Genomic DNA, 21,587 nt, shown 5'->3' on the forward strand with positions numbered 1-21,587 from the left:
ATAAAAACAATTGTTAAGTGAATCCGTGAATAGATATGCACAATAAGAAATGCTAAAGGCATTATTCAGGCTAAAGGGAAAGACAGATGAAAACTTGAAAGTTTAGGAAAAAATGCAGAGAATAAAAAATGGTCTATATCTGAATGCAAATTAATTTTTCAAAAAATACATAGGACTGTAGCAAGCAAAAATTATGACATTATCTTGTAGAGCTTATAATGTGTGTAGTTATAATACTGAGGACAACTATAGTATAGAGGATGGGATTGGGGGATAAATGGAATTACACAGTTGAAGGTTCCACATTTCTGAGATAACATTAAGTTATTAAAATGTATAAAGTAAGAAGACCAATAAAAGAGGGAGGGGGTGGGGGGGAGAGATTAACCAAAGAATTTATATGCATATATACATAACCCATGGACACAGACAATAGTTCATTGAAGGCCTGGGCGAGGGGGGCGGGGGGGCTGCGGAGCATGAGAGCAGGGTGGAGAAGGTCAATGGGGGAGGAAAAGGGGACATCTGTAATACTTTCAACAATAAAGATAAATTTTTTAAAAAAGCATTATTTAAATAAAAGGTGGTAGAAATATCTAAACGGGTTAAAACAGTGATTCTCAACCTTCCTAATGCCGCGACCCTTTAATACAGTTCCTCATGTTGTGGTGACCCCCAACCATAAAATTATTTTCGTTGCTACTTCAAAACTGTAATTTTGCTACTGTTATGAATCGTAATGTAAATATCTGATATGCAGGATGTATTTTCATTGTTACAAATTGAACATAATTAAAGCATAGTGATTAATCACAAAAATAATATGTAATTATATATGTGCTTTCCGATGGTCTTAGGCGACCCCTGTGAAAGGGTCGTTCGACCCCCAAAGGGGTCATGACCCACAGGTTGGCGACCCACAGGTTGAGAACCGCTGGGTTAAAAAGTATCTGCCTCTGGGAGAGCCAAATTCAGGGACTTGGGAGTAGGGCAGAAGATTGCTGGTTTTCATTATAAGCCATGTATATGGCACCATTTGACTTCTTAAATTCTGCACATGTATCACTCTTATAAATCTACGAATTAAATTTGGTGATTGACTGTATGATCTTACAATGCCACATTCAAGACTCTAGGCAGTTAAGTTACCTTTACATTAGCAGCACCACTGAATTCAATAATATGAATAAAAAATAACCATCATAGGTGAATTATAAGTTTACTCGGGAAATATGGCATATTAGAAGCAGGAATGCATGCTCCATTCCTTTGTGGAGAAGCAAAGGCCCCTGTTTTTAGTGGCAGCAATGTGTGTTGGTGGATTTAAAATGAAAATGTTAACATTTTAAATGCATTCCTTAAAATGTAGTGTCCCTTCCAAAAGGCATCACAAGCTACTCCTTTATTTCATTGCATTCCATGCTGGATGCATTTTAACGTATTGAAATTTGGCAGTTCTTTTCAGAGAATTTGAGCAAAGAATTAATGATAGCTACTTTCAAACTAAGAAAGTTATTTAAAATAAGTAAGCAAATTGTTAGAACAAGGGCAATGATTAACTTCAAGGAAAACACTGTTATCTGGAACTATTTCTAAACTGCTAACTCTTCCCTAATCACAGGCACCATGTCAGGAATCCCAGGAATGCTCCTGAGACTGGTTGTTGGCTTCCCGCTCTGAATTCACCTAGTAAGCCAATGAGATTTCATGAAGTGGGCCTGGGAAGCAACAGACACCATGAGTCACTCCTTGAGGGGCCAACTCTGTCTCTCGCTTCTGCAGGAGAGAGTTGTGAAAATAAGAAGAATTTTAGCTGCTGATAAGAAATAGAATAATTTGCCTTCTAAACCCTTTGTCTGAGACACACAACTTGTTTTGCAGGATGAGTGGAGATCCAGTCTTTTGGAAGGTGAATGTCATGCAAACCCAAAGAGAGGGTGCAAACTAGACGTGACCCTGCTGCTGGTTGAGGTTACACATATATCCGTGACATCTGCATATTGCCCCCAAAGCATCCAGTATTTCTTCCAGAATGCAACCAGGCTTGAGCAAGTATTGAGCACCTAGTGTATGCTTATGGCTCCACTAGGCACCATGCAGGGCACACAGAATTAAGAAATGGGCCTCATGTGACCACCCAGCTGGGGCTACTGGCAATCTGACAGTCCAATCCCCAGTTTTCTTCACTGACTACGCAGTGCCTTCGCATACCAACTGCCTCTTCTTTAAAGTTCTATCACACAGTGAGCTCAACTTAGCACAGGGCCTGGTACAAAATTAAATGCCTGGTACTTGATAAATGTGAATTACTGCTTTTTTACACTACATGGAGTCATATATGTATCACAGGAGGGCTTTCCTGACCACCCACTGTGAAAGGGTAGCCTTCCCCAGCCCTCACTCTCTACCCCCTTACCTTATGCTTACTTTTCTTATCTTACTGAATGACTTTATACTCTATGCCATTGTCTTTCTCTTCCCACTAGAGTGGCACCTGGGCAACAGTGAAGGAATGGGAAGAGGAGGTGATAAGGAAATGCATTATCTGTAAAGAATTTAAAAATAATCTTTAAACTTACCCCCAAAAAATCATCCTGCTTTAACCACATACCACTAACTCAGAGAAAAATGCCGAGGTGCCCTACCAGGGCAGACGGCTTCCTACCACACTGCCCTTAGCAGAGTTTCATCTGTTTTGTTCACTGTTGTATCCCATTAAATTTTATCAAAAATTGTTATTGAAAGTATTTTCTTCAATTTTTCACGGGTATGATTTATCCTCCCACATGGACATTCACATAAAGAGCATGTCTTAATATTCTGTGTATGTGTGTGTGTGTGTGGTTGCATAATGTCAAGTTGTGAGCACATGGTGGACACTCAATAAATACTTGACCAGCTTATTTAGGGTTTGTACCCACCACCCAGAACTTGGGCGAGGAAAGGGTCGTCGCAGAAGTGGCGTCAGTGGATAGGGGAGCCTAAGAAAATCATGACAGGGCAGCGAGAGGCAAGGAAAGCGTGATGCCACTCCTCCCCTGTGGCCCCCTGTTAGCAAATGGCAAGGACCCTGACCCCATCACCACCCTCCTCTGCTGCTTTAGAAACAGATAACCTGTATGAAGAACCTACTCTGGGCCAGACACACAGCTAGCTCTCTGCGTGTGTTGATTCATCTGATCTCTACTATCACCACGTGAAAGGCACTGTTATTGTGCCTATTCCACAGGCAGTGAAACTGAGGCTTCAGGAGTTATTCATCTGGCCACTAATCAAGCTGGAGTCAAGCGGTCTATCACCAGAGTCCATGCTCTAAAGAACACGGTGTTCTCAATACAGACACTCCTAATCAAATGTAAAACCAGAGGCCCTGGCCAGTGTTGCCCCGGTAGTTAGAGTGTCAGCCCGCACACCTAAGGGTTATGGGTTCAATTCCCAGTCAAGGGCACGTATCTGAGTTGTAGGTTTGATCCCTGCCCTAATCAGGGCGCATGAAGGAGGCAACCAATCGATGTGTCTCTCTCACATCGATGTTTCTCTCTCCCCCTTTCACTCTCTTTAAAAAAAAATCAAAGAAAAGAATATCCTTGTGTGAGGAATAAGTAAATAAATAAAGTTTTAAAAACCCACAAAACTCTAAGTTATTTCATTTTCCACAAATATCTTTAAAATCGAGAAATCAGCAGCAATGTTTTAGCCCAAGATTCTGCTTAGTCCTTCTCCCACTGAATCAGTTTGAACCAGAAGTCAGACGGGTCAATGAACTCAAACAGCCTTTAACAAGCTCTTCTCATAGAACTACGTGTATTACCTCACTGCCTTTCGCAACACCACAGTAAAGAGCTTATCAGCCCCACACTACGGTGGCAGAATTAAACATGCAGCTGGTCGCTCCTACCTCATTTTGCCATCCAACACCAATAAGCCAAGTCCTGGGTAAATCCCAGAATATGAGATGCTTAAGCTCAACTATTGGAGTGAAATTAAATGAAATCTGGAGTTGATGCTTCATGGACCTAATGTGTCTCTAAGCCCCTCCTATGAAGTCACTGTGAATAGGAGTCACCTCACATGTTTTTGAAGGAAACAAAATCTGTTTTGAAGGTGCACTAGTCTATTTTCCAGAATCACCCCCCCTCCACACACACACACACACACACACACACACACACACACACACACACGCTTCCTCTCTTTCACTGCACCTCCAGCGTTTGTGCTGTCCCTGACATACCTAGCCTCCCTCCCTCCAAGCAGCTCTCCACCTGGACATGTCCCACTGTATCCGGCTAGCACAGCTCCCCTTGTCTGCAGCAGGTAACTGCTGGCTAACGCAGGGACTTAGAGAGGACTTCGGCCGCTCCTGCTGCGCACACAGCTGCCCTGAACTCTGCCACACAGGAAATGAAGGTGTAAGGGCAATCTCAGGAACCTCCACCAACAGGACTGCCCCAGCCAGCACACCCCTCAGGTTCACACAGAAACGTGAGAAAGCCCTGAGCAGCTATCCCAGTGCTCATCCACGGGTGTGGGCCTCCCAGCAGGAGTTCCCGGCCAAATAAATTCGAAGAGCATGACATTCGACATTCGCCTTCCTAGTTGCACCTTAGCACAGCGAATGGCCAAATAAGTTCGAAGAGCACGACATTCGCCTTCCTAGTTGCACCTTAGCACAGCGAAGGCTCTGAAAAGCACTGCAGTAAAGGGGATCATTTAATTTTAATCTAGTGAGCCATAAGCTCATTTATTGATCATGGAACTTTTATCCTCCACCCTCACCCTCCACATGGGACCAGTTTTCCATAGAGCATTTAGGGGCATCTATTTTACAGAGCCAATAATTCCATTTTTTAATACGTTTGAGATTTGAAGATCTGCCTATGAGGTTCAAACTGCTCTTGTAACATTTGCAGCCTAGCGGTCTCTTAGGTCCCTTAAAGAGTTGTCACAGACATTTTTTAAAAGCACAACTTACAGGCAATATAATAGAGGAGAAGTCATCAGGATTTGTAGGAAAGCTGGTGTGGATACCAGCTTTGCTACTTACTAGCTATGCGCCTAGGCAAGAAAACCTACATCCCAGGGCTCTTGGGAGGAATGAAACTAACCTGCGAAAAGAGCCTGGTGTTTAGAATACTCCACACTTGGAGAATTTGAATAGGCCGTACAGGTATAGTGCTCATTGAATCAGCCCAACCACACCGTGGTCATAAACTGGGCCTGTTTCCACTTGTTCTTGCTCACATTTTTATTGCAGTCCCATTTCACTGCATGCACCGGGCAGTTTTTATCAAGCAATGACCGGTTATCTGATCATAGGCCTTTCCTTCAATGGGCGTGAACGCTGACGATCATTGCAAACTATGTGTGGCTCAGATCCATCCTGAGTCACACCTTTTGGCAGATTACTTCAGACACATTTAATATATATCCCTAAGGTTCACCGTCCTCCAAAATATCACTTAAAACATCAATTAATCTAAAAGCTGCCTGCAAAAGAGAGGACTTGTGTTCTAGAGCCAGGCACATTTTAGTCCCAGCTTTGCCACTTGTTTACCTATGGAGAGTCACTTAACCTCTTTGAACCTCAGCCTCCTCATCTGTAAAATATGAACAATAGTGTGCCTATTTGGCAGAGTTTGTTAAAAGAGTGAGAGGTGTAAAATCAAATATGTAATTAAACAAGTTAATATGTCAGGGGCAAAGAACACTCCGCAGCACTTGTAAGTGCTCAACAATATTAACTCCCTCCTCTAGTTCATTTACACACCCCACCCACCCCCAAAGGTAGAGAGTGAAGCTGATGGGCAAACGAATGCGACAGCCTACAGGGAGATATCACTGGCCCTACAGGAAGGATCATTATTATCTTGGGGACAAATATTATATGGCAGATTTCAGAACTCCCAGGTAAAATGACAGCTCTTCAAATAAGATTTTTTTGTTCACTTTTCCCCCAAAACAGCTTACATTCTCTCTACTAGTTATAAAAGTGATTGAGATGATTAAACAGAACCCTGGTGGACTCAGCTGCACCTTCTCTTAAGAAATCACGTAGGAGAGAGAGTGACTAGAAAACTTCTAGCAAATTGTTTCCAGGCCAGCGATGGTAAGGTTACATCCACTGCCCACCCTCCCCACAGGAATTCAGGCCTGCTGCCTGAGTGGAGTGAGAGGAATGTGAGGGCAGGCACAGGGCAACTAGTGTCTGGGTTCAGCCCACACAGTGCCTGGAGCAGAACAGCAGGCTCAAAGTGTGGGCTCAGACATTTGGCAATTTACCAGTTGTGTGTGTGTGTGTGTGTGTGTGTGTGTGTGTGTGTGTGTGTGACTAGCTTGCAAAATGTTGAGCTTCCCTTCTTCCCACGGTCATTTAGTAAGGATGTTTTTATTGGCAAAGAACAACAACACTCAGGTACTAGAAATATCTGAAAACAAGTTTCCCCATTACTATTGACATTCAGGTCTGGTTTCACTGCCTATCTTTCATGGGGTAGGAAAAGGGAGGAATTTACAAGGGTATTAATAACAAAATGGAGATGACACAGGAGGGTCAGTAAGCTTGAAGACAGATCAATAGAAATTATCCAATATAAACAACAGAGAGAAAAAAGGTTGAAAAAATCAAATGAGATTCAGGGGACTGTGTACAGTATTGAAGGCCCAACATTAGTATCTCTGCAGCCCTAAGAAGAGGAAAGAAAGACGTTGGCACACAAGAATAAATGTAAAGAAATAATAGCTGAAAACTTCCCAGATGTAATGAAAACAAATTTACAGATTCAAAAAGTTGAGCAAACCCCAATCAATGTAATCTGCAACAAAACCATGCTCATACCCAGCCATATCATAACAAAAACTGCTGGAAACCAAAGGTAAAGAAAATATCTTGTAGCTGGAGAAAAATTATATATTACATACAAGGGAACAATGACTCAAATAACTGTTTCTCATCAGAAACCATGGAGGTAGGAAGACAGTAGGTCAAAAATTTTTAAGTGCTTGGAAAAAAGAACTTGGAACCAAAATTTCTAAATCCACAATCATTCTTCAATACTTTGCCATTCCTCTTACACTGGTAGATAAAAGTCAACAAAAATTAGCAAGAACATAGAAGACCTGAACAATGATGTCAAACAATTTGACCTAATTAGCATTTATAAGCACTCTACTCAATAACTGAATGCACTATCTTGATGAATGGAACACTCATAAAGTAAACATTAATAAATTTAAAAGAATTAGGATCATAAAAAGCATGTTCTCTGTCTATAATGGAATTAAACTAGAAATCAGTAGCAGAAAAATATATGGAAAATTCCAGAATATTTGGAAATTAAACAATGAAACTCCAGCAACCCATGAGTCAAAGAGGATGTCTCAAGGAAAACTAGAAAGCCTCTTGAGCTGAAAGAAAATTAAAATATACCATACCAAAAAACTGAGGGAGGTAGCCAAAACCATACAGAGGGAAATGTACTGCGCTGCATATTAAATTAGGAAACAAACAATGGTCTCAAATCAAGCGTCCATCTTAATAAACTAGAAAAAGAAGAGCAAACTAAACTCAAAGCAAGCAGTAGATAAAATAATAAAAATAAGAAGTAAAAATCAGTGAAATTGAAAACAAGCAAAATGAAGAAAATCAATGAAACCAAAAGCTGCTTATTTTAAAAGATTGATAAAATTAATAAATATCTAATGAGACTGATTTAAAAAAAAGAAACAAATTACCTATATGAGGAACAGAAGAGAGGATATCACTATGGACTCCTCAGAGTCTTCAAAAGCTAATAAGAAATATTATGAACAACTCTGTGCCCATAAATTTGAAATGGACTGATTCCTGGGGTGGGGAGTTGGGGGGGAAAAGCTATCAAAACTCACTTAAGGAGAAAGAGAACATGTATGTATCGGATAAATCTAATTTGTAGTTAAGATCTTCCAACAAAGCAAACTACAGGCACAGATCATTTCACTGGTTAATTCTATCGAATTTTAAAGTAAGAAATAAATCCAATGCCACAAAATCTCACCTAGAGAATTTAAGAGGAGGGAACACTTTCCAACTAATTTTAAGAGCCTATATTTACCTTGATCCTAAAACCAGAAAAAAAAAGCATATAAGAAAATACTGGAGAGACCAAGATGGCGGCATAGGTAAACACCGCAGACTGCTGCCGCAAACAACCACTTCAAAAATACAACTAAAAGACGGAACGGACATCACCCAGAACCGCAGGAAGGCTGGCTGAGGAGAGACTCTTCAACTAGAAGGAAAAATAACAGCACACCGAGGCTCAGAGGAGGCGCAGTGTGGAAAATACTCAGGTGCGGAGGTGCGCGCGCAAAGCGGGCTGGTGGCTGAGAGCGCGGTTGTCGTTTTCGGTCAGGGGGGAGTCTCAGACTCTGAGCTCCAGATACGGGCGAATCGCTGGGGACTCGGACCCAAACGGGAGAAGCGGGAGTGTCTGGCATCAGTTGGAAGGCAGCTTTCCCTCCGAGGTTTGCAGCGGTTCCGGGGGTTCTGAGAAGCAGAGCCTCTGGGAACGGGACTGAGAGGGGCCATAACCGCTCCCTCCGCCCGCCCGCCCTGTTGAGCCCGCCCCGCCCAAGCCCTGCGCAGAGCCATTTGCCAGATCGCCTCAGGCAAAGGCTAGATTAGCACCTCCCCAGAGGACAGAAGTTTTCCGCGGCAGACACAGCTGATTCACACAGCCAGTCGGCCTGGTGGTCAAATCCCTCTAGTATTAACTACAACAATCAAGGCTCAACTAGAACAAGACTGCGCACAAAGACCACTAGGGGGTGCACCAAGAAAGCATAAAAAATGCGGAGACAAAAAAACATGACAGAAATGGAGGATATAGAGCTAAAAAACGCAATTTTGAGGGCTTGCAATAAACTTTTGGAGAGCTTCACGAAAACTAATGAGACCCTCGATGCTATGATAAAGAAACTAGAAATTAAGCATACACGCTCTGAAATAAAGAATATTACACCCAATAGCAGACCAGAGGAGCGCAAGAATCAAGCCAAAGATTTGAAATGCGAAGAAGCAAAAAACACCCAACCGGAAAAGCAAAATGAAAAAAGAATCCGAAAATACGAAGATAGTGTAAGGAGCCTCTGGGACAGCTTCAAGCGTACCAACATCAGAATAATAGGGGTGCCAGAAGATGAGAGACAGCAAGATATTGAAAACCTATTTGAAGAAATAATGGCAGAAAACTTCCCCCACCTGGTGAAAGAAATGGACTTACAGGTCCAAGAAGCGCAGAGAACCCCAAACAAAAGGAATCCAAAGAGGACCACACCAAGACACATCATAATTAAAATGCCAAGAGCAAAAGACAAAGAGAGAATCTTAAAAGCAGCAAGAGAAAGAAACTCAGTTACCTACAAGGGAATACCCATACGACTGTCAGCTGATTTCTCAACAGAAACTTTGCAGGCCAGAAGGGAATGGCAAGAAATATTCAAAGTGCTGAATACCAAGAACCTACAACCAAGAATACTTTATCCAGCAAAGCTATCATTCAGAATTGAAGGTCAGATAAAGAGCTTCACAGATAAGGAAAAGCTAAAGGAGTTCATCACCACTAAACCAGTATTATACGAAATGCTGAAAGGTATCCTTTAAGAAGAGGAAGAAGAAAAAGGTAAAGATACAAATTGTGAACAACAAACATGCATCTATCAACAAGTGAATCTAAGAATCAAGTGAATAAATAATCTGATTTACAGAATGAACTGGTGATTATAATGAATCAGGGACATAGAAAGGGAATGGACTGACTATTCTTGGCGGGGAAAGGGGAATGGGAGATGCGGGAAGAAACTGGACAAAAATCGTGCACCTATGGATGAGGACAGTGGGTGGGGAGTGAGGGCGGAGGGTGGGGCGGGAATTTAAGAGGAGGGAACACTTTCCAACTAATTTTAAGAGCCTATATTTACCTTGATCCTAAAACCAGAAAAAAAAAGGCATATAAGAAAATACTGAAAACTAATATTCTCATGAACATAGATGCAAAATCTTCAATTTAATTTTAGCAAATTGAATCCAGCAACAGATAAAAAGATAATACATCATAACTAACTAGGTTGTCCTAGGAATACAAATCTGATTCGATATTCAAAAATTAAGCAAAGTAATCCACCATATTAACAAACAAGAGAAAAAAACTATGTGATCATAATATATACGGAAATAACATCTGACAAAATTCCACATCCATTCATGATAACAATTCTTATCAAACTAAGAATAGAAGAGAATATCCTTAAGCTATTAAAGGGCACGGCAAAAAACTTACAGCTAACGTCATACCTAATGATTTAAAAAACTGAATTCTTATCCTCTAATATCAAGGACAAAGCAAGAATGTCTGCTCTCACTACTTCCCTATTCTCTGTTATATCCAAAGTCCTACCCAGTTCAATATGCAAGAAAAAAATTCCAAAAGGTATACAGTTTGGAAAGAAAGATACACAACTGTTCCAATTTGCAAATGACATGATTGTGAACATAGAAAATACTAAGAAATCTACAAAAAAGCTCTTAAAGCTAATAAATGGCTTCAGTAAGATTACAAGACCCAAACCCAATATATAAAAATCAGTAATATTTCTAATATATTGGTTCTGAATAATTGGAACCTAAAATTGGGGGATGAAGTATTATTTACAATAGCTCAAAGAAAAATATGAAACATATAGGTATGAATATTAAAAAAATATTTGAAGACAGATCAATAGAAATTATCTAATATAAACAACAGAGAGAAAAAATATTGAAACAATCAAATGAGATTCAGGGGACTGTGTTCAGTATTGAAGGCCTAACATTAGTATCTTTGCAGTCATAAGAAGAGGAAAGAAAGACGTTGGCACACAAGAATAAATGTAAAGAAATAATAGCTGAAAACTTCCCAGATGTAATGAAAACAAATTTACAGATTCAAAAAGTTGAGTAAACCCCAATCAATGTAATCTGCAAGAAAGGATTTATATGCTGAAAACTATAAAACACTGATGAAAGAAATCAAAGAAGGTCTAAATAAATGGAGAGATATACCATGTCCATGGATTGGAAAACTCAATTTTGCTAAGATGCTAGTTTTCCTCCAAAGCATTGCTAAGTTTCATATAATCATAACAAAAATCTCATTAGGACTATATAGATATCAACAAACTGATTCTAATATTTATGTGGGAATCAAAGGAACTAGATATCCAAAACAATTTTGAAAAAGAAGAGCAATTTGAAGGACATTCACTACATGCTTTTAAGAATTATGATAAAAATAGAGTAATTGAGATAGTGTGGCATTGGCAAAATGATAGGCACATTGATCAATGGAACAGTAGAGAGTCTATATAGAGATCCAAACAAATATAGGTGACTGATTTTTTTTACAACAGCTTAAAGTAATTCAATGGAGAAAAGTTATTCAACAAATGATTCTGGAATAATTGGATATTCATAAATAAGAAAATAAATCTCAACCTCTATCTCAAATCTTATACAAAATTAATTCAAAATGGATCACAGATCTAAATAAAACTTTTGTAAGAAAACAGTAGAAAATTTTTGAGAACTTAAATTAGGCAATATCTATATTTCTTAGATATAAAGTACAAACCATATAAGAAAATATGATAAATTGGACATCACGAAAATTTAAAACTTGGATATCACCAAAATTTAAAACTTTTGCTCTGGGAAAAACACTATGAAGAGAATAAAAACATAAGCTATGACCTAGAACAGTGATGGCGAACCTTTTGAGCTCGGTGTATCAGCATTTTGAAAAACCCTAACTTAACTCTGGTGCCGTGTCACATATAGAAATATTTTGATATTTGCAACCATAGTAAAACAAAGATGTATATTTTTGATATTTATTTTATATATTTAAATGCCATTTAACAAAGAAAAGTCAACCAAAAAAATGAGTTCGCGTGTCACCTCTGACACACATGTCATAGGTTCGCCATCACTGACCTAGAAGAAAATATTCACAAATCACATAGCCAACAAAGCTCTTATATCCATAACATTTAAAGAGTTCTCTCAACTCAAATATAAAAACCCCATTTTTAAAAAATATTTTTATTGATTTCAGAGAGGAAGGGAGAGGGAGAGAGAAACATCAATGATCAGAGAGAATCACTGATCAGCTGCCTCCTACATGCCCCACACTGGGGATCGAGCCCACAACCTGGGCATGTGCCCTGACCGAGAATTGAACCATGACCTCCTGGTTCATAGGTCGACGCTCAACCACTGAGCCATGCCGGTTGGGGCCCATTTTTTTTAAATGGGCAAAAAATTTAAAGAGATACTTCACCAAAGAAAATGTATGAGTAGCAAACATGCACATGAAATGATACTCAACATCATTAGTCCTTAGGAAAATACAAAATAAAACATGATGAGATACCACTATAAACATATTAGAATGGCCATAATAAAAATTTGATTTAACTGATAATACCAAGAACCAGTGATAAAGAGAAGCAATTGGGTGTTTTATACATTGCTAGTAGTAATACAAAGTGAATGGCCACTCTAGAAAAATTGGCAATTTTTATAAAGTTAAGTGTACACTTACAATATGATTCAGCGCTCTTTATCTTAAGTATTAACCTAGAGAAATTAAAACTCTTAATCACACAAACACCTGTCCATAAATATGTATAGAAACTCTTCTTAATTGCCAAAAACTGAAAATAATGCAAATGTTTTGGAATGGGTGACTAGATAAACAATCTGCCTTATAACCATGCAACAGTCTTTCTCAGCAACAAAAAGAAATGAATTATTGATCAAAGACTTTATCTTAGTGAAAGAAACCACACTCAAAAATGTTAAATACAATATGGTTTCATTTATGTGACAATTCAGAAAAAGCAAAACTGGCTGGTGAGGCTCAGTTGGCTGCTGAGAAAAACTGCCGATTTAGTTCCTGGTTAGGGCACATGCCCGGGTTGCAGGCTCAACCCCTGGATCCCTGGATCGTGCAGGAGGCAGATGATTGATGTTTCTCTTTCTTCTTCTTCTTCTTCTTCTTCTCCTTCTTCTCCTTCTCCTTCTCCTTCTTCTTCTTCTCCTTCTTCTCCTTCTCCTTCTCCTTCTTCTTCTTCTCCTTCTTCTCCTTCTCCTTCTCCTTCTTCTTCTTCTCCTTCTTCTCCTTCTCCTTCTCCTTCTTCTTCTTCTCCTTCTTCTCCTTCTCCTTCTCCTTCTTCTTCTTCTCCTTCTTCTCCTTCTCCTTCTCCTTCTTCTTCTTCTCCTTCTTCTCCTTCTCCTTCTCCTTCTTCTTCTTCTCCTTCTTCTCCTTCTCCTTCTCCTTCTTCTTCTTCTCCTTCTTCTCCTTCTCCTTCTTCTTCTTCTTCTTCTTCTTCTTTCTCTCTCTCTCTCTCTCTCTCTCTTCCTCTCCAAAAATCAATTAAAAATATTTGGAAAAAAACCCAGAACTATAGAGACAGAGAACAGATCAGTGGTCACTAAGGGCTCAGGGTGGGTGGGAGGTTTTAACACAAAGGGGAAGCATAAGAGAATGTTTCATGTGAGGATACTGTGTGTGTTAATCATGGTAGTAATTACACGACTATCCATTTGTCAAAACTCACAAAACGATACACAAGGAAAATAATTGACTTTTTCTGCATATAAATTAAAAATAAAAAAGAAAGCTGGAGTGACTATATTAATATCAAAAAATAAGAACAAAAATCAATGAAAAACAAACAAGAATATAAATTTAATCAAAAGCTGTTTCTTCAAATAGTTAAAACTCTTGCCAGATTAATGAAGGAAAAAAGATACCAATTACTACTATCAAAAGGATCATCACTATAGATTTTACAGACATTAAAAGTATAACAAAGAAATACAATGAACAACTTTAGGCCAGTGAATTTGACAACTTAGATAAAATGGACAAATTCATTGGAAGACATAAGCTGCCTCAGCTGATAACTACGGTAGATAACCCGAAAAGCCCCAAATCAACTAAAGAAATTAAACTGGAAGTTTTCCTCTAAAGAAAACTCCAGGCCTACCTGGCTTCACTGGTGAAATCTGCCAAAGATTTATAGAAGAAATAATACCAACTCTACCCAAGCTCTTCTAGAAAATAAAGTGGAGGGAACACTTCCCAGACCATTTAGCTACTTCATAAATTTTAAAACATCAGATGGAGAGCAGTGTGCTCTTTACTTACAAGGCCCCCAAATCGAAATCATTGCCCAAGAACTCCTCCAGCAGACTTGTATCCAGGGCCAGGTTTCCCAGGGTGTCATTGGCCCCCTGAGCTGCAAAGACAAATTGAAAATGTTGAGATTCATGAAGATTTCATCATGGCTAACAGTTAAAAACATTGATATGCTTGCACCCAAGAATTTCAAAGCAACTAAATGGCATAATGCATTTATTTTCCATTCAAATATTTTCTTCAGAAATCTCTTTAGATGTCACCTTTTTCCAGCAGCCTTCCCTGACTGCCCAAGGCTGGTTCGGTGCCCTCATTTATGTGTTTCCTTAACACTATGTGCTTTGCCTCATATACTATTATAATCATTTGCTTTTGTGTTTGTTTATTTATCTAAAGTTTTTAAGGTTAGGGACTGTGTCTTTCTTACTGTAGCTGCAAGATTCTATAGTGTAAACTTTTTTATTGGATAGACTTGAGGCCTGGTGCATGAAATTCGTGCACTGGGGGGTGGGGGTCCCTCAGCCCAGCCTGCCCCCTCTCACAGTCCAGGAGCCCTCAGGGGATGTCCTACTGACAGCTTAGGCCCGCTCCCCAGGGAGAGCGGGCCTAAGCCACAGACTGGCGTGTGTGTGTGTGTGTGTGTATGTGTGTGTGTCTGCTGGGGGCCTGCCCCTCACTGCGCCGTGGAGGCTCGGAGCAGGTGCCCCTCTATATTGATCTCTCAGGCTCCAGGCTGCACCTGCGTGTTGTTCTCTAAGGCTCAGGGCCACACCTGGCCCCTCCTCCTGAGCTGGTTATGACCATTATGGAGTCCTGACCTCATTTGTATATTACTATATATATGAATGGATGGTTGGACAAATTTTTCCAGTTGAGACCAACAAGAAGTTCCATATCTTGCTTCACACTTTGTTAGAATTCCCAAAATGTAACACATTATTTCTGTCCTTTTTCTCGATTTAAATAAATGAAAATAAGCTCATCAGTTTACTCTGTTTATAATAAAAATGTTAAAATTGTAAAAGAATATAAAGTATAGGAATATACTATAGAGAAGACAAAACAATCTTAATTTGCAGATAACATGACTCCATACCAAGCAAACTCAAGAGAAACAACTGACAATTAGAAATAATCAGGAAATTTAAGAGTCATTGGTTGAAATTAAATATAAAAACTAACTACTTTGTTATACATAAAAAATCCCAGTCAACCTCTTCAATAAATAGCATGAAAAAAAGAAAATTACATTCAAAATAATAAAAAGCATAAATTATCTAAACGTATATTTGGGGACTTTTTTTAAAAGTGTAAGGAAACTCTATGAAGGGTCATAAGAAATTTGAACAAGTGGAAAGACTTATCTTGTTCTTTGACTAAAAGACTCAATATTGCAAAACTTCTACTGTTTATTATTCAGGACAACTACCAAACCTGTATGTTCATTTTCTGAGAACTTTCCCCTTATGTTTGTATCATGTAACTTCTACAGGTGCCTGAATCAGGGAGAACCAATCCGTTGGTTGGCCAGTGGCCAATTCAATGATTTCTCCCAAGAATTCAAACTGATAGACTTTAAAGCTGATGGTTGGGATGAAGTCATAGCTAAGGCAGAGGACTAGAGGGTAGTCTAAATATTTCTGCCATGTGTACCTAGGTCCTTCTTGATTTTTAACCCTTACTGAGCCTGGTTGTTCCACTTTTGCTTTAATTACATGACAAACTCTTTATATACCCAACGTACTCTTTTGAATTGGTTATTATGTTACCTGAAATCAAATAATCTCCAAGTTAAAGTGTTCTGAAATTTTTCTGAAAAAATAAATACCCAAAATTCGCCAGAAAAATTGTGGAAGGGGGTGGGGATAAACGAGTACCAAGAAACACACAAATGGACACATCAAAGGAACACAAACAAGTCCAGGGCATTTCAAGAAACATTACACATAAATGAAATATATAAGGACTTTCAACACATGATAAACATATTCTTTCATACCAGTGAGAAAAGACTGATTATTCAATAAAAGTTGTGCAAAAAATTGGTTAGACATTTGAGAGAGAAAAGAAAGAAAAAAAACTGAAACATTTTCCTGCTTCAACACCAAAATACCAGGTAGATCAAATACTTCAACATGAATAAAGGAAACCATAGAAAGAAAACATGAGTGAATATTCTTATGACCTTGAGATAAAGAAGGCTTTTCCAAGCATGGCATGAAAACCACAACTATAAAGAAAGAGACTGATAAATTTCACCTCATACAATTTTTAAAGGGGGAAAGGATTTTTTAACATTTTATTTTAAATTAATTTTTAACTTAAAGAGAAGTCACAAGAGGACTTATACCCTTCACTCAAATTCACCAATTATTAACATTATGGGGGGACTTCTGGGTGCAGTTTAAATATGTAATACTTCAATTCTCTATCCCCCACACCAAAATCCCTCCCATAATCCAGTGCCTTGTGTTCCCAGGGCATTCAGATCACTGCACTAGTTACAGGAAGGCCCTTTTATGTTTAGCTTTTGGCTTGCTATCTCATCCACACTCATTAAAATAAAATGTTTAAAATCCTGAACACCTTCCAAATGGGAAATTTTTATGGGTACCAGAGACAAGTAGAAGGAAGGAAGGAAGGGGAAAAAAGAGGAGGGAAGGAAAAGAGAAGAGAGATAATCAACTCCATTCAGTGGAATGAACTAAGAGGGAAATAGAAGATATTCCTAAAAGTTGGGATGGTCAAAAATGACCTCATAGTGGAGTTTAGTCTTAGGCTAGACTTTGAAGAAAGGATAGGATGGAGATGGGCAGGACAAGACTCATTCATTCTTTCATTGCTTCAACCAACATTTATTAGGCATCTACCATGTGCCACTGGACAAGATTCTGAGGACACAGCAGTGGCGGGGTGGCGGGGAGGGTGGTGGTGAGAGAGAGACAAGCTCCCTTAGGGGGCTTCAATTCTAAGGGAGGAAAAGATGGCAACAGTGTGGTCTGGGGAGGATATTCATGGCTATAAAAAACAATAAATAAACAGGATTTATTGGAGAGGGATGAAAATAAAATGGAGTGGTATGAGAGAGTGGGGGCAGAGCTCTTTTTGATGTGGAGGCCTTGCTCAGAGAGCAGTCAGCCATGTAACTACGGGGAATGGCAAGGGCAAGAGCCTGGGGCTGGACCGTGCTCAGCATGTTTGAGAAGCAAATCATTCCAGCTTGGCCAGAGCACATGAGCGTAGGGAGGTGGGGAGGAGAGGCTCAGAGCAACGGAAAGCCTGTGGAAAGTGACACGATGTGCTTTACATTGTTAAAGTGTTACTCTGGTGGCTTTGTGGGAAGGACTATAAGGGGACAAGAACAGAAGAAGGGAGATGAAATCGGACACAATCGCTGTTTCCAGGGACATTCAGTAATGAGTTCTTACCCTGAGCCAAGCGAACGGATAAGCACTTCACCTGTATTTCCTCGTTAATCCTCACAGCAGCCCTAGGAGGTGGGCATCAGAAATCCCCAGTTTACAGAGAAGGTAACTTCCAGGGTCGCACAGCTAGTAAATGACACCCAGGGCAGCCAACCAGGCCGGCCTTCATTCCTGAGCCCACCCTTACCACAGACTCCATCACCACCACCTCTCCCCCAACAGTGCCAACCAACGGCAGAGAAGCAACTGCTTCTAGCACTTCACTGGGCTTTGGTCAAGCCGATTGCTAAGAGAAGCAGATGGAGGGAAGGATCTGTTTAGTTTCCCACTGAAATCCCTGCTGGTGTCCCATCTGCTTTATACAGCGCCCTTCCCCAACACACACACACACACACACACACACACACACACACACACACACACAATTTCCCAGGAACAAATAGGAGGTGGCCCATAGATGAGTGACGTGCTACTTGCTTTATATCACCACCTTCCCCCACCGTCACCCCCGGGGTAGAAATAGGAGATGGTCCACAGCTCCCAGGACCTGCCCTGTGTGGCTTGTCCAAACCCCTTAATGAAGGAGGAAAGATGATCCCTGCGGTAGCCAGCGTTTACTGGGACTCCAACAGCACATCTGTGCTTTCCAGACCCAAAGGAAATTACTCAACAAGATAAATCCATAGTGTCAGGTGAAATTGTTTCCAGGAGGCTTCCACACACACCGGGCCACTCTCTAATGGCTCTTAAAATAAATCCCATGCTTTTAAAAATAATCACTTTGCTCTAAATGTCTTAAACACTGGCTTATGACACCCAAACCTGCAAAGAGGGGGTCATTGGGCATCCCACCCCGCCAGGAGGCTCTGTTTCCAACCTCGATTGTTCCCTTTTCTACATTATGTTTGTACCTGGGGTGGCGGGGGGGGGGCGGGCGGGGGCTGTCACAGTCCCGCTCACAAAAGGAGAGGCTGCCAGGCCTCCTGGGAGTGCCGGAGAACGGACTCTTTATTGCTCTCGGAAAGCAAAGCCCTTCTGCACCCCAGCTCTCTGCCTCCTCTTCCAGACACAGTGACAGTGGCAGGAGGGTGACCCGCCTGCTGCCCTAGGCCTTGGACAGACAAGAAAAAAGCACATGGTTATGAGAGTCAATCCACCAGGGAGTGAGTGCCACAGACAAATCCACGCTGCATTCAGAGGACCGACTAACAGACCTACATATGCCTTTGGGGAAACTGCACAGCCTTTCCTTACTCCCTGCCTCCCCCACACCCGCCTGCCCATCCACACACTCTGGTCCTATGTGAAGACCCTTCTTGTTTTCATCTGACGGGGTCCCTTCCCACATCACTGTCCCCAACCCAAATGCTCCTGTTCCTTCTATATCTACTCTGACACCCTTCGTCCCACAACAATGCTGCCCAGAGGACTCAGACAACAGACACGTTGACAAAATTAGGCAACCACGAGGATCACCGTAATGGTTGCCCTTTGGATTTAAACATAAAGATAGTTTCCCTCTGCTACGCCAGGGTTCATGAAAAATGGGAGCAGACGTGTTAATGGGTACTCCAAAGGAGGAGGAGGATGGGTGGGGAAAGAGGAGATGGGGGAGAGAAAAGCTAATGTTGGTGTTTAGAGCCATAGCCAGTTCAGAGTTAGATGACACCAAAGATAACATTTCCCCAGAGACATTTCCAATCTTTAATTAATTGTTTTACTCATTTATTCAACATTTACTTAGCATCCACTGTGTGTCCAGAATTAAATCAGGGATGAGCTCACAGTCCAGAGAGAGGGACGAGAAAATCAGCTCACAGTGCAGGGTGTTCAGTGTTAGGGTGGATGTAGACATGGGTACCAATTAGGATGGCTGGGGTGAGTCAAGGATTTCTTGCAGGTGACATTTGAGAGGAATTTTTAAGGATAAGTAGAGGGGGGGCATTCTAGGAACAGAAAGGAAATTGTTTAAATGAATTTAACTGTCAGCAGCAGGATTCCTGTGGAAATGTGCCCGTGGTGGGGCCAGAGCTGAAGGGGAGGCAGACTGAGAGCAGCCCCCGCACGGACCCCCTGCCCGCTGCATGTACTTTTAGTTCAACCACCGCAGCAGTTACGGGGTGTGTGTCTGTCTCTCTACTGAACTCTAAACCTCTCTAGGGTAGACATTGCCTCATTTTGTACAGACCCTAAACACCTAGAAAAAGGCTTATAACATGGTGATTATTCAATAAATATTGAATTTGTTGGGTGAGTAATAATATTTAAATGAATAAATGCGAATGGTGGGACATGTAGCTAGAGAAACTGGCAGATAATAGATCATGAAGATTCATAGGCATCAAGGTAAGGAATTTATCTTAAAATTTACTAAGATATTGGAAATTCTTCATCAAAGAAGTGACACTATCATATATTTTATTGATTTATTTGGAGAAAGAGAGAGATTTATTGTTGTACTTATTTATGCACTTACTGGTTGATTCTTGTATGTGCCCTGACCAGGATCAAATCCACAACCTTGGCATATAGGAAGACACTCTAACCCACCGAGTGGTCTGGCCAGGCCAGGTTTATATTTTTGAAAGGTCTTTCTGCTGCTGTTAGGAGTGAAACTGGGCAAGACTAGAGCAAAGAGACTAGTCAAGAACACTGCCAACATTAGCCTTCCCTCATTAAATCACCAACACACAATCAAAGGGCACCTGCTATGGACCAGGTACAGTGCTACAGATACAAAGACAAAGGAGCCTTAGTAGGTAAGGTCCTGGTTCTGCAATCAGCCCTGGGGTCAAAACTGGCTTCACCCTGGGGTAAATTACCTAGCTTCTCTGCGTCTCTGTTTCCTTATCTATAAAACGAAGATAATAAGAGCATCTATTAGCATAAATGAAAAAATTTTCTGGATGTAATTTAGTTACAGGATATTTTTCCTTACATGGTATTTTTCCACTATCCCCCCTTTTTTTGATTTAATTATTAGGAGGATTTTTTGGAAAAGTTACAATGCAGTCTAGGTAACTCTAAATTTTTTTAATTTTTTTGCACAAAAATATGACTGCTTTAGGATCATTGCATGTTAAGCAAATTTACCATGAAATGAAAATTTTGGTTAATACTTCTTGAGCCAATTTTAATCTGAAAACCTGACTGCTATTTTACTGTCAAATTTAATACTTTAAAAACAATCTTAGTTTACACTGAAAATATTAATGGAAAGGATTATTTTTGCATCCTTGAGAAGGCCCTGAGCATTCCTGGTGTTAGGCTGGATGTAGATATAGGGTAGCTGTTGTCAGCCAAGTCTCTGTTTTCTGGGTACCGATCTCAGCTGGGCCAAGTCTCTTTTTGTTACCTGGGTCCCGATCTGGGCTGGGCATGGGAAGCAAGAAGCAGCCATGGGGGCAGGAGACCTCCCTCAGAAGGGGCAAGTGTTCAAGCCCCTGCATGGTTGGGGGGGTGAGGATCTGTGTCCCACCTCTGTAGACCCCCAAGTTCTCGTCTGCTGGCCCCTTTGCGACTGTGCCTGTCTTAGGTTGTTCCTCCCAGAGGAATCTTACCCGTCTTTGACTAACCAGCCATCCTCCGGGGCCAAGCAGGGTGATGTGAGGTACAGTTCTGTCTCCTTGGTAGCCTATGCCCCTGTGGCCTCCACGCCCAGCAATTGCCTTGGGATCCCCTCGCCTGCTGGCAGGGCCCCGGCGTTGCACATATCTTGGGGAACCCAGGTTTCTTCTCCAGGGAGGGCCCAGCTCATGCCATTGGGCGAGAGACAGATCCACGGCACCAGTCACCACGAGGCTTCAACCTCAGCATGAACAGAGAGCTCAGGCAACAGCTGTGGGCAATTGGATTGTAAGAAGAGGGACCCTCTTGGCAAAAAGAGCAAGAGAGGTCAATACAGAATGCCCAAGTGCCTTCTCAGGGGGGCCCTCCCCAC

At 40.9% G+C, this 21,587-nt stretch overlaps 1 protein-coding gene across 1 annotated transcript in view; it reads right to left on the reverse strand.

The window, feature by feature from the left end:
* MYRFL (myelin regulatory factor-like) overlaps positions 1-21,587 on the reverse strand; it is a 124,218-nt gene that overhangs the window by 75,649 nt on the left and 26,982 nt on the right. Inside the window, exon 2 of the mRNA XM_005856748.2 lies at positions 14,232-14,322. Within this exon, the coding sequence (XP_005856810.1) occupies positions 14,232-14,322 (91 nt within the window). The remainder of the gene's footprint in view (positions 1-14,231; positions 14,323-21,587) is intronic.

The sequence above is a fragment of the Myotis brandtii genome, unplaced genomic scaffold (genome assembly GCF_000412655.1).
Source record: "Myotis brandtii unplaced genomic scaffold, ASM41265v1 scaffold1044, whole genome shotgun sequence".
Classification (NCBI taxonomy): Eukaryota; Metazoa; Chordata; class Mammalia; order Chiroptera; family Vespertilionidae; genus Myotis; species Myotis brandtii.